This window comes from Onychomys torridus, chromosome 5, assembly GCF_903995425.1.
Source record: "Onychomys torridus chromosome 5, mOncTor1.1, whole genome shotgun sequence".
Classification (NCBI taxonomy): domain Eukaryota; kingdom Metazoa; phylum Chordata; class Mammalia; order Rodentia; family Cricetidae; genus Onychomys; species Onychomys torridus.
Window position 1 is genome coordinate 52,146,410 of NC_050447.1, and position 18,125 is coordinate 52,164,534.

General features: G+C 36.8%; 1 protein-coding gene across 1 annotated transcript in view; it reads left to right on the top strand.

Moving 5' to 3' along the window:
• Positions 1 to 18,125, top strand: part of Sugct (succinyl-CoA:glutarate-CoA transferase) — a 668,818-nt gene that overhangs the window by 543,485 nt on the left and 107,208 nt on the right. Inside the window, 1 exon segment of the mRNA XM_036188867.1 lies at positions 12,915 to 12,978. Coding sequence (XP_036044760.1) covers positions 12,915 to 12,978 — 64 coding nt within the window.

The window sequence follows — 18,125 nt, forward strand, 5'->3', positions numbered from 1 at the left end:
AGTTTTGGAGGCTGTCCTGGAACTTGCTCTATAGACCAGGCTGGCCTCAAACTCACAGAGATCCACCTGCCTCTGCCTCCCAAGTGCTGGGATTACAGGTGTGCGCCACCAGGATTTAGCTCAGTGGTAGAGCGCTTGCTTAGCAAGCACAAGGCCCTGGGTTCGAGCCTCAGCTCCAAAAAGAAAAACAAAAAAAGAGAGAGAGAGAGAGAAAGAGACTTCATTTGGCCGAGTGGTTAAGGCATTGGACTTGAAAATGTCTATTTCTAATTTTAGACTATCACAAATGAAACTCCTATGAGTATTCATGTGTAGGTTTTTATATGGATATAAATTTTATAAATGTTCAAGAATATAATTGCTGGTTCTGTGCAGCTATAGGTCTATCACCTATCTATCTATCTATCTATCTATCTATCTATCTATCTATTTATTTACCTATCTAACTTGAGAAACAACTTGTTTTTGAGATCAGCCACACCAACTTACATTTTCACCAGAGATGTCTGAGTAATTCAATTTCTCCTTTCCAGATATGAATGTCATTATTTACAATTTTAGCCCTCTTTTGGGGTTTGTCATTGTAGAGATATCATATTTTTGGTTTAATCCTTGCTTCCTAATAGTTAGTGACATTGGTTATATTTCCTCATGTACTTCCTTTCACATCTCTTGTAACTTCTGGTAAAATGCCTATTTATCATTTAGGAATATCCTCTAGTTAGACTGTGATTATTATTATTATTTTTTTTACTGTAATGAGTTCTTTACATGTATTTACACACATACACACACACACATATACACTGTGTTACTTATTAGTCTTTTTTCAGAAATGTTATTTTTAAATATTTCCTGACATTAGAACTTTTCTTTTCATCCCTGTACGTGTTCTCTAGCATAGTAATCTCAAAGACTTTATCTGTTTCTTTCCCTAAAATTTTATAAGGTTTAGGCCTTTTGAACTTTCTCTCTTCCATGTTAGCATGTTCACTGTTGCTAATCTTGTTCAGGCAATCATGCTGGTGAGATTTTATGGTGTAGCTTCTGATATTCTAGGAGACAATTTCACATTAAGGCCTCTGCTCAACCTTCTTAGGTGTAGGAGTTATATTATACATGAATCTTTTGAAACTGGACTCCACAACTCTGTATTTTGATTGTAGTTTTCTTTAATGGTCTCTGTTGATACAAACACACACACACACACACACACACACACACACACACAGACAGACACATATGTAACAACAATTAATAAAAAATGAGGCAATTAATTAGAAAGAGCAAGGAGGGGTATTTGGAAGAATTTGGGGGTAAGAAATGGAAAGGAAAATGATGTAATTATATTATAATAGCAAATAAAAATAATAAAAATTTATATTATTTTTATTATTAATTTTAAGTCCATGATCCATTGAGAGAGAGGATGTAGGTTCCTACACAGGGAATTATGTGCTTGCCAGAAACCATATGTTACCAAATAATAGTTTATGCCAGGTGTGAGATATCTCCCTTTGAATTGTTGGCATAAGTTTCCTGGAGATGTTCAAAATCACTGTTACTCTAGGCTTCCCACCAGTATTGAAGATAAGTTCCTATAGCTCAAGGTACCACACACATTGGTCACATGACATGGAGAAATCAAGCTGGTACAGCCGAGGAGCTTTCTCCCTGATGTAAAGCTTTTGTAGTACTTAAAGATGCTATGAAGGCTGTTTGGGGATGGGGTCTTTGGGCAAGTCAGCAACAGTATTACCCAACTTTGAACCCTGTAACTCTAATAACGACTTGCGTGGTGAAATGTCCCATGGGTGCAATAGAGGCAAGAATGTTATGGGGGTAACCATCTGCCTTCTGATTGGATTTATGGCCCACTCCACAGAAGAAAACATGTGCCTGTACTGTACATCTGGCTATGAACCCATAGTTGAGGAGCTCAGAGGTCCCAGAGGGGGAATGTACAACTGTTAGTCTGCAAAACTGACATAGTATTAAACTGCCCTCTAAATTTATCTCTCTATATTTAAAGATTAGTACAGCTCTCAGACCTTATCAGAAAAATAACATAGAAACACACACCTGGTGAAAAATCAGAATGTTAAGTGTCAGATAGAGTGCTTATCCATAAATGGCATGACTCTATCACATTTCTCCCTAAGACTCAGGGACCATCAAAGAACACAGGGTTGTACTGAGTTTTTCTCTGTACACCCAGTTCCCAAATAATGACACAGAGACTTCTTATTAATTATGAAAGCTTGGCCTTAGCTTAGACTTGTTCCACTAGATCTTATAACTTAAATTAACTCATTTATATTAATCTATATTTTGTCTCATGGCTTTTTACCTTTCTTTTATTCTGTATGTCTGACTCCCTCCATGTCTCCTTGGTGGCTCCCTGTGAGCCTTCATTATCTCCTCCCACTTCCTCTCTCTGTGCCCAGAAGTTCTGCCTATATCTCCTGCCTAGCTATTGGCCATTCAGATTTTTATTACACCCATCACAATACATTTGCACACAGTGTAAAGAAATATTCCCTAACAGAGGATGGCAAGATTATAACAGCCAGAGATCCAGGAGTTCTTGAAAGAAACATTATGTTCTGGAAATAACAGGGCTGTTGCATTCATGAATTCACAGCATCCATGGTTGCTTCCTGTTGTATAACAGTTTCCTCCAAGATTAAGACCTTACATCTTGGAAGAAAGCTTGTTAAGACATGGGATATTACAAGGGAGGTTAATCAACAAAATATTCTCTGAGTGTTAAAGGGAGAGAAAACAACAGAATGTTCTTAGTCAGATGCTTGCTAAAACAATATTTATAGGGAGATGAAACAAAAGAATGTTTTGAGGATAGGTGTAACATTCCATTCTGCATGGAAGCTCCTTAAACTGAGGAAGTAAACAACTCAATGGCTTCAGGAAGTCCCTGAAACTGACAAGATTCACTAGACTCCTTCTTTCCCAAACACATAGAAACAGTAACAGCTGCTGGGAAGTGATCTCAGAGCAGTTGACTTCCTGGAAGAAGCAGAGACCAACTGGACTGCATGAAAGGAACAGAAACAATTTGAGCTATGTGTGAAGGCCATTTTCTAAAGCATTGTGCTGTCTACTGGTTGTGTGGTGTGTTCCTGCTTTCCAGTTTTTGTGAACTGTTGTCCATACTGGGGTGGGCTTTGGTGATGCAGCTGTTTTTGAGTAATTTCTGTTCCAATACATAACCTCTTATCTACATTCTTATAAATAATCCCAATGAAACTCATTGGTTCATCAAGTTGGATTTTGATGGTATCTGTATATTTGTTTGTTGTTGGTTCCCTTCTGGGGTCAGTAGACATTTGTTTATGTCTTCCAGAAATAATGTCACACAAGATCTACACAAGACTTGCACAATGTCAAGCCAGCCGATTTTCCACTATGGAAAGGGATTTATGAGCCCTACTTCTAAACTGAGGTGCTATGGGAAATTGATGTCTTTTGGAGAAGACATGGCCAATTTTCTTTAAGGGTGTGACTCCTGGTAGGTTGATCATAATCTGGTGGATGGCCTCACACCCTGGAGTATATGGACAGAACTAATAGGAGTTTATGAGTTATAAAGTAATGATATTGGGACACAAATATGTAGGGGTAGGAGGTTGGAGTCGATCTAGAAAGAGTTGGGGTGAATGAATGTAATATGAATGCATTTTTAAGGGAGAAAAGGTTTTAGGTTGAGATATTTTGTTTCCATTTTATTTACTTCTTGTTTTTGTTTTGCTTGTTGTTTGTTTTGCTAATAGTTCAGTCCCACTATTGAAAAAGCTCTCTTTTCTATGGTTTGTTTGTTCCTTTGGCAAAAGTTATTTAGACATGCCTACTCTGTCCCATTCATTTCCATGTTTGATCTTTTGCTAATACCATTTTCTCTTAGCTCCCCAGTGTAGAACATGTATTTATAATACATAGACTATCTTAATATCAGATAGGTTCAGTCTCATTTTATTGTTACTTTCAAAACTGTTAAACCTGGTTTGAGTCTAGAATTTTTCATGTAAAATTTTAAACAAGAACAAATTTTAACTACAAAAATGTGAGTCTTCACAAAAATACACCAAAACCCTGCATTTTGTGATACCTGATATCTGTGCTATGTTGAGTATCCTTGCCATTAGCATGATATTTTTCTCTATGTGTTGAAGTCTTCTTTGATTTATTCCATCAGAACTTTTTAGAATCCAGCCTACAGACTGTGTTTTGCTATGGTTAAATCTCAATATTTAATCTCTGTGTAATGATAATTAACTTTAGTGCTTTTGTTTATGATCTTTTCTATCTTTCTTTCATTTGTTAATTTTTTAAGTCTTTTTCCTTTTCTGTAATTTGGTTTGTGTTTGCTTGTTTGTTGAGGGTCTTATTATTATTCATAAAAGGCAGGACTTTCTCTGAGCTTTTCATGCTGGAATCATAGGACAAACCACTGTGATCCTCAAGTGAATATACTGTTTATCAAGTGGAAGCTACTTCCTTTCATCACTAACTTTTCTGTCAGCTGTTACTGAGTTGATCAATTTCTAAGGAAAATTAGGAGGGTATCTTTGTCATTTAAGTACAGAGAAGAATTTTAAAATGTATAACAAAAACTGTAGAACATACAACAAAGGTCAGTAAATCAAAACTGTTGGAATAAAGAATTTTGTTTACCCACATTCATCATAAAATGAATGAGTAATAAAGCCATATTTTCATGTTACAATAAAGGACTCATATCCAGAATATGTGAACTTTGAAAATTTAATACTAAAAAACCAACTAAAGTACTGAGAAAGGGCACAAATGAATTTGATTAGTATTTAGTTTTAAAGGAGACTTAAATGATTATTAAACTGAGAAAGTAAGTTCATTGTCTTAGGAAATCAAGGAAATGCAAGTTAAACTGGTTAAATCTAAACACTCACATACCTGGTTTTGCCAAGGAATGTAAAACAAGTGAAAACAATCCATTTACAAACTACTTAGAAAATGGTTATTACCTAATAAGTTGAATTACATAAATCTTATCTGTTAACAATTCAAGCTTTAGGTGTATGTCCTAGAGAAATAGTTTCATAAAATAGTTGGATAATAGTTGCATTTTTAGTCACAGTAAAATAATTGCAGAACACATGAAAAAAGAGTAGCTTACTAAATTATGGTGTACTTACAGGAGCATGGAAATCTTGCCAGTGAGTACACCACTGAAAAAAATACATCTCTTTTCAACAATTAATTTCATATACATCCTTAGTTGGCTGGGGGCCCATGAGCTTCACTACCCCTTTATTACTGGATGCTGACAGGCCAAATCTTGGGCAGATCTGTCTATAAGCAACCCTAAAGAAACTTACTGGCATATCAAAAAAGAAAAAAATGATAAAACTGGCATGAAAAGAGAAGAGGGCCTAGTTGGGAAAAGAAAAAAGATCAGCAGAATTGGGAGGAAGAAAATCAATTGTAACAAAATAACTCTGATAAAAATCCATTGAGTATAATAACTATGTGTAAGAATGAAACTCATTACATATAATATCAACCAATAAAAAACTACAAAATCATGGTATATTTATATCCTCTAGCGTGTAATACCATACTTTACGTTGATGACCATGATTAGCCTATAGCCTTATGCTTTGAAGTAGTTGCATCATGGAAATAATGTCCAGAGATAAAGCAAGTCAGAGAATACATATGCATGATTTTACTGAGATAAATGCTGTAAGTTAATTAAATAATTAATTGTCAGTATGCACATATGTGGTATAAGTATAAAAATAAGAAAAATGAGTAACAAAATTCAGTTCAGTGACTATTTGGGATTTGATCATGATTTGAGCATACTTGGGACATTAAGCCTGTTGAAAATATTACATTTCTATACTGGTGTTGAGTGCATGTGTACTTATTATCAGTCGCTCTTGAACTATGTGTACATACTATAATGCCTCTTTGCATGACTTAAAGTATGATCTTTAAAATTTATATATGTATGTTCAACCTACATGTATGAATGTGCACCATATTTGCATCTGGTGTTTGTGAAGGCCAGAGGCATCAGTCTCTGGAACTAGAACTGCAGAAAGTTGTGAGCTGCTATATAGATTCTGGGAATTGAACCAGTGTCCACTGTAGAAGCTTGAACTCATAACTGATGAAGCAACTCTCCAGCCTAAGAACTGTGAGTTTTTGGAATTGGAAGGTTAGAGGCTTATGTGCATTAACTTGAAGATAAAATTTAGTTATAGAAATAGGGGAGGTTGATTGTGATCAAAGCCTGCTTTGTGAAACTTGGTGAACTAATAAAGATTTAAAAGTAGGGAAACTGAAAAAAGAAAAGAAAGAACAAAAAAGAAATAAAGAAAGAGAAGTTGAGTCAAAGTAAGAAAGCTCCAAACACCAGCTTTTAAATCTGATCTCTGTGATCTAGGTAAAGATGAGGGCTTACCTTGCTATTTGTTTCATGAATTCACGCTATTTCTGTATTTTCTGTGGGAAGTTTTTATAAACAGTTGAACTAATTTGTTGACTGTATCTATGGTAAGTTTTGCCTTTGCTTATAGAACTTCTCAAATGCTATTTCAAAATTATTCTCCTGTTACACTAAGAATTATTAAATTGCTAAAGTTGATAGTGTATGTTGAAATTCAAAATGCTTTAAAAATGAAATTTTCTGAGTGCTTTGATACCACAAATGGAAAATTCCATCTGATATTATGGGTTGGATCATAATATAGGCCCACTAGGAAAACATGCCATAAAATTAGCTTCAAACTATAATATTAAGTATATATGAAGCATGAGTTCCATGATCCACTTGAGTGGGTACCCTCTCTAAGATATCTTATTATGTATATGCAACTATTCCAGCTTCAGAAATATACTTAAATTTGAAGAACTTCTGGTCATAAACATTACATATAAGAAGTGTTTGAGTTGAATAATAAATGTGATTAATTTACTGCTTTTGTTTACTGAGATACTATTGCATATTTTGCAATTGGTTTTCTGATTCTACCTAATAAAAGAGATTGCTGATTGTGTTCTTTGGGTTTGGTGGACATATTTTACATTACAAATGGGGTGTCCCTTGTTGTTGATTTGTAGGTTACTCTTACATTTTCTAGTCAGTTATGACCATGTTCCTTCAATGGCTTCTCAGTGTAGTCCCTGGAATGTCCTCCCGTGTTTGCACTATAGCCCTTGAGGTCAGCAAGAAGTCGTTGCTAGAACCCTGGAAATATGGGGACCCTAAAAGTCCACATATTGTAGAAGATCTTTGTGTCTAGAGAAATTAGAGTTTGGGAAAATAGTTAAATAATAGCCCTACCAAATAATAAAACAAAACTAAACAAAACAAACAAAAAACTCCTGATATTTATCCAGTTAATCCAATTTAATTTAAAAAATACTTATTGAATATCTATCAAATATATAACAGATGAACAAACAGATATTTTTACATAATAGGAGCAGACCAGTTGGTACATTTAACTGGAATTCCCCATATAGGATTGTAAGCTTCTGGAAGGTGCTTTTCTATGGCCTTAGCACTTTATATTTTCCTTACACTTTATGTCTGGCCCATTAGTATTTTTATTCTGGTATAGTGGCACATGTCTTTAAACAAGTACTTTGGAGGCAGACAGGTGGATCTCTGTTAGTTTGAGGCCAGCCTGGTCTACACAGTGAGTTCCATAACAGCCAGAGCTACATAGTGATACTCTGTCTCAAAAACAAAGCAAAAACTAAATTAGTACTTGTACTCATTTGCAATTAATGCCTATTCCTGATGATGCATTTAATATGTGTGTTGCACAGACAAATATATGTGCCCAAATCCACACAGTGTATTCTTATTGGAGCCAGAGGTTGAACCCTGTGTACTGACTGTGGTAGAAATAGTTGCCATTTTCTATGAACTTATGTGGCAACAGGGCCATGACTATTACCTCATGTGATCCCTACAGATGCCATAGAGAAATTACTATCCTTTTATACTAGTGAGGATTCTGAGCCTCAGAGTTCTGCAGTGCTCCACTGCAGATCACTGGCTGGATCTGTGCCCCTCACATTCTGAGCTAGTCTGGGTGCAATTTCTTCCCTATGCACAGCTTTCAAGATGTTGTGCCAGAGTATTCTTGGCTTCCTCTGAGGGAGCCATTTAATTTATTAATTATGTGTGCCTCCTGGTGTCATGAAATCTCTTTAGCTTCATTGCTTCTCTGAACTGACTCATTTTATAGAATTGACCACACTGGATAGTTATTTTAATGATAAATCAAATTATGCTTCTCCATTTTTTTCTTTGACTAACTGTCCAACTACCAGGAGCCTCCTATGTGACTAAGGTTAGACATACTTAACTATAGTCCAAGGTCAGCCACACATCACTTGTGAAATCTTGGGCCAGTACTCAACTTTTTAAGCCTCCCTTATCTTATCACTGGACAGAAGACACTACTTCTGGTCTGGTCTTATCAGAAGATTTAATGAAATATCTGTTTGCTTCTTAATGTAATTAGTGAGCTTTAATGAGTTTTGCTACATATGATAATATTGCACTTATTATTAGTTGTTATTATCTTTAATACTTAATTTCAGTGTTATCTTTATTGAATGAATGGCCTTCACTAACCTCTTTGACCTGAGTCACTTTGTTCTAAAAAAGAATTAAATATTTGCTTCTCATTGGATATTGCTCCTTCCTTATAGAGCATCTGTTATATTCTAGATTGGCTTAAGTCTCTTGTTCTCTATCCCTTCTATTATAATTATAGACAATTTTGGTACAAATTTGTTCATCATTACTGCCTGACCCTTCTTTGTGCCTAACATATAAGAGTTGTGTGGAATTGGTTGAATTAAGTGAATTTGTCAAATAAGGATCCACAGTAAATTGGATAGATTCATCTTCTTCTGGGTATCCTCACTAATATCATTGCTGGTACTACCTCAGTTTTGATACATGTAAAGAAAATATAGCCTTGAGCTGATTTTCTTGCTTTCCATAAAAGTTTTGCACAAGATAGAAGGTATCAGTGTGTGTGTATGTGTGTGTGTGTGGGTGGTGGTGGTGGTGGTGGTATGGAGATTTAACCTAGAGTCTTGCATGTAGCACATTATCACTTAACTGTATCCCAAACCCCATCCCTCCCATTTCATTTTCTAGTCGGGGTCTTGCTAAGTTGTCCAGGCTGACCTTGAACTCAGGCTATAGCACAGACAGGATTTGAATTTGGAATTCTCCTGCCTCGGTAACCCAAGCAACTTGGATTACAGGCCTGTGGCCATAATAACAAGGGTATCAGTTTTTAATTGTTATGCTTTTTGTTTGTTTTGCTAGTGCTGCATGACAGACTTTTTCTTCTTCTTCCATAGGACTTTATAAAAAGACTTACTTTTCTTTAAACTTGTATTTCTCACATCACTCTAAGGTATACATTTATCACCCCATCATTAATACATTATCATTTGACTATCATTAGGCTGTCACTCTATGAAACCCTTGAGGAAGAAAGAGAGTCCTTATTTTAAATAGGCCTGATACTTTGCTAAAGAGGTTAGTGCACTATCTAAAATTCTATTCTTGGCAAGAATAGGCTTTTGAAACATCAAGAAGAAATGAAATTTAGAGGAGCTACCAAACAATGAAATATCTAGGAAGAATAAAATAAGTAAAATATGGGAGAAAACAGTCGAATCCAAACACACTGCCGATGGACAAACCTCACATAAGAGTTCCAGGGAAGGTTTTGTCTTTATTTTAAAATAATTTCATATGCAGTAAGATGGACCTGAATGGTCAGATTGAAGTTAACGTCATGAAATCCACATGAGGAAAAGCTATAGTTTAAAGTCCCTGAACTGGGACTGGTAAGAGGACAGATTGAAGGTGCACTGCTCTTTCACAGGACTCAAGCTGCTTCCCAACACCCCCATCAAGCTGCTTATTCCTGCTTGTTACTCCAGCCCCAAGAAATCTGATTCTATTTCCTCTGGCCTTCAGGGGCACCAGCGCTCATGTGCACCTGTGCCACAATATACACATAAGTTTTGAAAATCTCTATTAAAGTCCCTGAAGGTTCTCCAGTCCATTTTTAGTAGCCATAGAAAAGAACATTTTTATTTAAATGTTTCTATTAAAATTCTAGACACTGAAGATGGCTAGATGAGAAAAGGAAAGGGGCACCTACCAACCCTTTGCAAAGAAATGTTTGATAAGAGATGGCAGGGGCATGCCTCAGTTTTTAGTGAAGCTTTGATGAGACAACACACAGAAGTCAGTAGGTGAGATTTATGTCAGGATACAGTCTTCTGGCTTTTGAAATATTTGAAAATGATACTGGGCAAAGGTCCACAAACAGGGCTGGAGAATGACCCAAGATTCCAGGTCACTGGGCAGTTTTCCAGGGACAGTACTACCTCTGGGGTGATGAGACCTGAGCCATGAGAAAAGCCTATGGAATCTTCTCAGCTCCACACCATACACTCAAAGGGGAGTGTCTAACAAGTGAGGGAATAGAGTCAGCCCTATCTACAGATGGGAGCTCAGTCCAGCCCATTTGCTTCATTGTGCAAACGTCATAGCAAATGACAATGAGAAATGGCAGTTAGCTCCCTGTGCCAAACATCAAACAAATTTGTGTTTTTGCTTAAAGCTAAGTATTGATCAGGTAAAAGTCTCAAGTAGGAGATATCACATGCAGACGGCAATGAAGTTAGAGGTGAAGGAAGTGTGACCCCTAACGCTGCTTCTGCAAGAAATTTCAATCAACTGCCACTAGCTTTTGCTTCACAAAACTTTGACATCTGTCCCTTGACCTTTACCAACTACCCTTTCACGTTTGACACTTAACATTTGCTACATGATTCAAATTCAGTGTTAATTAATTTCAACGCTATCAGTTCAGTTATATTTAGCTAAGAACACTCACTTTTGTCTTTTGTGAGTAGCACTGCAGTGCTATTACAAAGAGGTAGTCAGGAGGGCAACAGAGATACGAGAAGAGAAGAATGATTCAGTGTGCGGATAATTGTTTCAAGTGAAATTTAGCTTGGTATTTTTGTGCCTGTCCTCAGCAGAACTGAGATTTAGCACCTCCGGCTGGCATTTAGCCCCCACCCCCGCGGAGAAGGAGGCTGTGCTGGGTGGATGCTGAGAATGAGCCACACCAGAATTAAATTATAGCACAGCTCTAACACTGGCAGGGGTTTTCTCTGGCCAGCACTTGTGTACAAACCTGATGATGCCAAAAGAAAAGGAAGGCGTCACTGTCAAGGCCCTCCATATGGTGTGCTGAGCCCTGAGTGGGGGAACAGGGTTGAATGCTTGCTTGCTAGAGAGCTGCTTACCTAAACAGTGGCCATCCCTCACATGACCCGAGTGGATACCAGAATACTTGAGCCCAGCCCATCTTAACAGGATACCCATGAAGTTTTCTTGTTGATGATTTTATCATCATATGACAAAAAAGCTTATTAGAAATAGATATCCCTTATCTCATTTTCCTATTTTCCTGAGGTTTTTCAAGGAAGAATATGTTTTTATTGGCTCCTCTATTCTGTGCACCTTTACCCTATAAATGCATTGTTGGTAACCATGTGGTTCACTCAATCTGAACCTCGAAGTGATGAAGAACCAGAATTACCATTGTACTGCTGTGAACTCGACGTCCTCAAGTGGACTGTGCCACTGGGACGCTTCTGTCATGTACAGGATGGAAAGAGAGGCCCACCCTCTGTGGGCAGCGAAGAAGAAACAGTTTATATTTAACTTGCTGAAGATCTCACAATCCATGTTGGATTGCTTGAGATAGTTTACGCAGGTATCCCCTAGTTGTTTAAAATAAAACTTTGTAGGATTTTGTTTTGGTATCAAAATTTTTCATGTATAGTAATTCAATTTTCATGTTACAGAGTCTGTCCCCAAGCCATCATGGCAATAGGGAAAGCAATTTGAGTATATCTAACAGACTTTAGATTCTTGAACAACAACAACATTTTAGCCTCCTTTTCCAGGTTCCCTAGTCAAATAACAAAACATGTAGGTATATGTGCCTGGCGAGATAATGAGTAGTAACTGACCTTAGGTCTTATCCTAAGCTATATTTACTTTTGTTCTTAAGAGAACACTGAAAAGCTGATCTCAGTCACAGCACAGAAAAACCTTCTCAGTCCTCTAGCATGAGGTTTTTTGGCTCTTTCTGTGTTCCCTCATCATGGTCTTATTCTTGAAAACTTGTAAAGTCTCATAGCTGTTGAAAATGTCACTGGGTTAACCTCGCTGCTCAACTCCCTAACCTAGGCCTCCCACTTTGCTCTCTCCATTGGCCCTGCTTATATGCTTGTCTTTCATTCTTGTGTCCTTCACCTCCATCTGGGACTTGCCCCTTGGACACTCTGATTCACCTTTCACATTGGAATGATCTCTTAAATTTTCCTGACTAGATCGACAGGAGTGTATGTGTACCTCCATTGGCTCCTCTGGCCCAGACCCTAGCTTCCCTACCTCTTCCCTGCTGCAGTTGTGTTTGGTCAGGTTCTGCCAGTATTTAATGCAAAAAACAAGGTGACCTTTGACATTAGAGTAGAAGACTTAGATGAAAATAGGGAGATGATCAACTATATTTAAAATAAATTAATATTTTTAAATATGGGGAGATTTTGTACAAATGCGTTTTTCTAGTTTGAGTCTCTTAGCCATATTTGGCTTTAATTGGAGTATGTGACAATAAGAAACACTTACTACAGATATTTATTTTCAAATGGAAGTTAGAAAATCTCTGTTTTGTAATATCTTCTTCAGCGTTGACTAAGTAATGTTGACTGTCCACACACCTTGAGATTGAAGAGAGTTTCTATGAGCTATTTTTCTGGTTTTCTATTTTCAGGTTTTGCACAATGGCCTCATTATGGAGATGAATCATCCCACTGTGGGGAAGATTTCAGTACCAGGTTTGAATTTTTTTTGTTATTTTTCTTAACACCTTCATTCATCAATTGTGCTTTTGCTCCCTAAGGTAAGGACCTGGAAATTCTCTAAAGAGTTTATTGAAAAGCAATTCAAATACATTATTTTGTATGAAAGGGGGATGCTGTGACTGTCCCTACTCATAAGGACGTATGCTGAGCCTACAAGCCATATGTCTTTTCTCTAACGAGTGGTGAAACATCTTGGTGACAAAATGTTCATGTTTACTCACTCCATTTATGCAGTTGTGTGCATATAAAAGTACATTATGCAATCATTAATAGATGAAAAATTGGTATATATGGTATAGTCAAGAAATGTTGTGTGGTTCATGTGAAGATAGAAAAGAAAAAACAGGAATGTTGGAGTGGTCATCTCTGAAAACTATAATCTAATGTATAGATCTTGACTTTCCAAATCAAAATTTTAAATGTTTTCATTAATAAATTTAGATTTTTAAACATTGACTCATATCAGACAAAATCACCAAAGTCTGTTGCTTAAACAAAGATGCCACCATTTTCATTTCCAGAGGGAGCCATCTTTGCAGTGGCCAGGAGGATCATGCCACTCCCAGAAAATCATCTATCTTTAAGTTTCAAGAAAAACCTAATGATTTCCTGAAGCTGCTCACATAATGACCACTGACAAGTAAAAGTTTGTAACAGAAAAAAGAATGATACATAAGAACAAATTGAGAGAATGTGTAAGCATAAAAGGAAGGTTTTGTGTAGATTAGGAAGATAGCTGAGGGAGTCACACATGCATACTGTCTGTAAATATTACATAATATTTAGAAATATGGTGAAGAAAATGTTGATGAAGTCTAAGGAGGTTATTCATTTATTCATCCATCCGTATAATGAGCATATGGTGCATGCCAGGTATTGCTTTGGATTCTATTAATACAAAAATAAATGAGACAACTTAGACCCCCACACACACATCACACTTATCAGTGTGTCAAATAATATGAATTTTGAGTGGATGCTTCTGGAACTGCAAATAAAAGCAAACAAAATGTGCTTTCATAGAGACTGACAAGGTCATACAGGTCTCTGGTAGTTTGGAGGGTCGGGAAACACTTATTTGGTAGGCTGTTTTATAAACTAAGATTGAAGAAAAATGAGAGGTTGGCTTTTGAAGACTAGAAGAGCAGATGTGAACCTGACACAGGAAAGAGCTGAGTATGCTTTAAAGAACAGGAAGGACCATGGGGCTGAAAAGGACACTGAGGCCACAGGCAGAGGCTTGAGCCTCCATCAAACCGGACTTACTCTAATCATTAGTAAGAGAGCAAAGTGACACAATTTATGACTTAGAGTGTCAAGTCAAGACGTTATTTCAAGGGCTTCTATAATAGTCTCTGAAATGTGGTCAGGATGAAAATGGCAATTGTAGTACTTTTAGTGTGAGATGATCTTAAAATATCTTTTCAGTTTCTAATTTTTTTTTAACAGTGAAACTGATTTTTCACAAGAAGTCTCTACACTGTAAGCAGATCAAAGAAAAATGTTACTGGTTGCTGGGTGAAGAGTCCAGTCAGTTAGCTTTCCTGCATTGTCCCCTCCACATGCTAGGATTCTCAGTGCCTCCTCAGAACCAAGGGTGCTGTTATGTGAACTTTTGCTAAGGAGATATGAAGAAATGTCTTCTTGTCCCAGAAGAGATGCCGATGACAGGAAAAAAAAATGACCTGTTCAAGTATATTTTTTTTAATTAGTGAGCCAAATTGGGTTACTTACAGGAACATGGTAATAGATTACTCACAGAAGTCTGACTACTTACAGGCAGTTACACCACTGAAGAAAAACACATGCCCCCTCCAACAACTGTTAACTACATTCATACTAGTGAAAGGGGCACTTCATGAGCTCCTTTCCCCTAGCAAGGATTATAAATCCTTGGGGTGCCTCTTGAGTCCTCCACTCTCCATAACTAAAAAACAGTGGGCCCAGTTTTAAGTGGGTTTCAGGTGAATATTCACAGTTGCTGGTAGTTCTAGAGAAAACAGTCTCATCATGACCAGAGGACAGTTTCACAACAGACCCCAAAACAGAATTCTAAACTAATGATCTAAGTTGACTCCATATTTTACAGATGAGGTCACAGAGTCATTGGATTCTCCATAAATTAGAGGGACTTTTTTTTTTTTTTTCCATTTTAAGTCAATAGAGCTGTTTGTTAGATTGACTGTGAAGAAAAATGGAAGGAACCCAGTAGAGAATGTAGGAAAAACTCATTAGAGAGGACATGTTCTCCACTAATCAGGTGTGAATTTGCTGATTTTTTGTGGAAAAAGAAAAAAAGAATAAATCTCAATAAAATGATTTGGGGTTTTGTTTTTTGGGGGTTTTGTTTGTTTGCTTTTATTTTTTAAAAATATCTAAAAGGGAAGAGTTCCCCCATTGCTCAGTTTAATCTGTGAGTGTTTTGGGTAGCTATGGTCACAATAATGACACATAACAAAGAAACATAAAATCTTAGTCTCATTTTGTGTTTCTTTATTGCATGTGTGTGTGTTCAGCTGGGAGATACTGCCATAGGCTGGATACAGAGGGGTGGCTTTATTTCTGATTACACATATGGCTGCTTTGATTTCTTACTACATGCTGGTCACACATGCTCTGTGTGTCTCTCATGTCCCCAGACAAATGGCTGAAGAGTAAGAAGGCAAACAGAAACTATAGTGCTACCTAAGGTATTGACAAAGAACCAGCAAACCTGACTATTTGCCATTAACTAAAGCCATTTTAAGCTGTTTCCATAGGGTAAGAAACAAATGTGTCTTTGAGAAGACTTTAGTTATGTGGTGGAGGGTGTAAGCTTAAGGATCAGCAAATAATTGGGAGCAAAAAGTCAATTAAAAATGATGTTCTCAGCTCTCCTGCAGTTTTTTCTTTCTTGTTTACTTCCATGTAGATGATTTCTTATTCATTTCTATACAGTTCATGGATTCTTTTGGTATATCTATCTTGCTGAAAGATTTCTTTCTATGGATTTACAATATGATAATTATCCAAATCAGGCTCATTAAGTTTTGGTTATCTAATAGAGACATATTTTGAATTTTCTAAATGTAGTTCTATAGTTTTGTATCTAAGCATATTAATATTTATAGTAAAATTCTTATTAAATATTAAAAACCCCACCTATATTTCCTTTGTTATTAATGAACTATGATATGTGTTGAATTTTCATATGTTGCATATTTAGTGTCTTATTATGAGTAACTTGTATATTAAAAAAGAATAGGTTTGGGTTTTAGAGACAGTCTCACTATGTAGTTGTAGCTGATCTGGAACTCACTATGTAGCCCAGGCTGGCCTGCAACTCACTATGAAGACAAGGCTGGCTTTATCTGTAGCATTTGTCCTGCTTCTCCCTCAAAGGTGCTGAGATTTCAGTGTGAACCACCACATCTTGTCTATGAGTAGTGGTTCTTAGGCAACATTTCTAGTGCCTTATTTATTTTTAGACATCAAATCTACACATAGCATGTCCTCAGCTAAGAGCTCCTACATAGGTACCAACAGACTACAACTTAGGATACTGTTTAACCAATGTTAAATTCTTACCTTTTACACACAGATTGACTAAAATCTGCATTCTGTACATCATTCAAGGGTGCTAGGTGGGTTCAGCCCCTTGCAGAGCTTATTGTTTGTGGGTAAGACAAGCAGGGACAATAAACATGGACAAGAAGGATGAGTGTTTCTATGGAATACCAGAGGCTCCCTCAGATATTCTCAGTGCCTGGACCAGAGAGACTCTGCATAGTATACAGGCTGAGGAAAGTTCCTCTGTGTGGTGTGATGTAAACAGATATTTGAACACTGTACTGCAGCACACTGGAGGATAGGAGAATATGGAGCATATGATAGAATTGAGGAAATAGGAAGAAAAGGCTCATGGTTACTCTGAAGAGTGATCTAAATGTCAGATGAATGAGGTCTTAAATGGAACTGAGGTTAAAACCAAGTCAGAGATTCCAAAGCCATCTATGGTATTATCTCTCAGTCTTTTCTGTATGAAGTCTGGAACTGGAGCTTGGAAAGAATCCTCAACCCCAGCAGCAGACCAGATGATCTCATGGATTGATTTTAGGAGTGGTCTCTGTTTCCACTAAAAACTTCTGTTATACTTATAATGTCCAGAGTTTTAAGCCGTGAAACTGATAAAAAAAAAAAAAAATGTGTGCTTCTTAAATATAGAAAAGACATGGTCAAGTCCCAGCATAAGTTCTACAATGAGATAAGTCTACATAAAGACCACCTGCCTGTTGCTATAATGGACAGCATGCATAAGTTATCATAAAGTCTGTCATTTCTCATTGAACCGATCACAGTTTCTACTTGCAATGCCACTGGTCATTGGCCTATTAGCCAGGATGGATCCTGCTGTCCCTCCACATTCTATGAAGGTGCCAAAATGGCCTTGGTTGCTCTGTACTTCAAAGTCTCTCACTGCAATAGACTTTGATGTGTGGCTCTAAAGTTTCTCACTCTAACTGTTCAAATTTTTACTCATGAAAATACACTGTGGTCATTTGACTCCAGAAACTTCTGGGAAGTGTTCAGTGGTGATTGTGTCAATGCTCTGAGGGGACACAGTCTTCTAAGTATGAGAAAGGATTCTAAATTAAATTACCCTGCATGCTTGTCTCTGATCTTTTTTTTCCAAAAAGAGCTCCAATGTATTTTAAATAAAACTTTCCCTACATTTTCCTCCACGATACTTTAATATTCACACTCAGAACTTGTCAATTTTAACCAGAGGGTACTGGATGAAGGAGGAAGAGTCACCACTTTGAATTAAGTGTAGCTTGATCAGAATTATTGAAAACACTTTAAATTTAATTTTTAAAATTTAAATTACTCGCTAGACTTTTACATGAGGGATGTTCTAAGCCCAGCTTTGACACGGAAAATCTTGTATTCATAAACTTAGAAGGGAAAATAACTGTCGTATCAGCACCATCTTAGCCAACCAATTAAAAACTATTACATAAAACAAAACTTTTAAAGATGATCTGTGGCAAGTTTATTCCATGCAAATTTTTAAATAAGCAGGCTTTGTAAACCTTCTCAAAGTTCCACTTATTTGGATCATTTGCAGGTTGAGACATGAG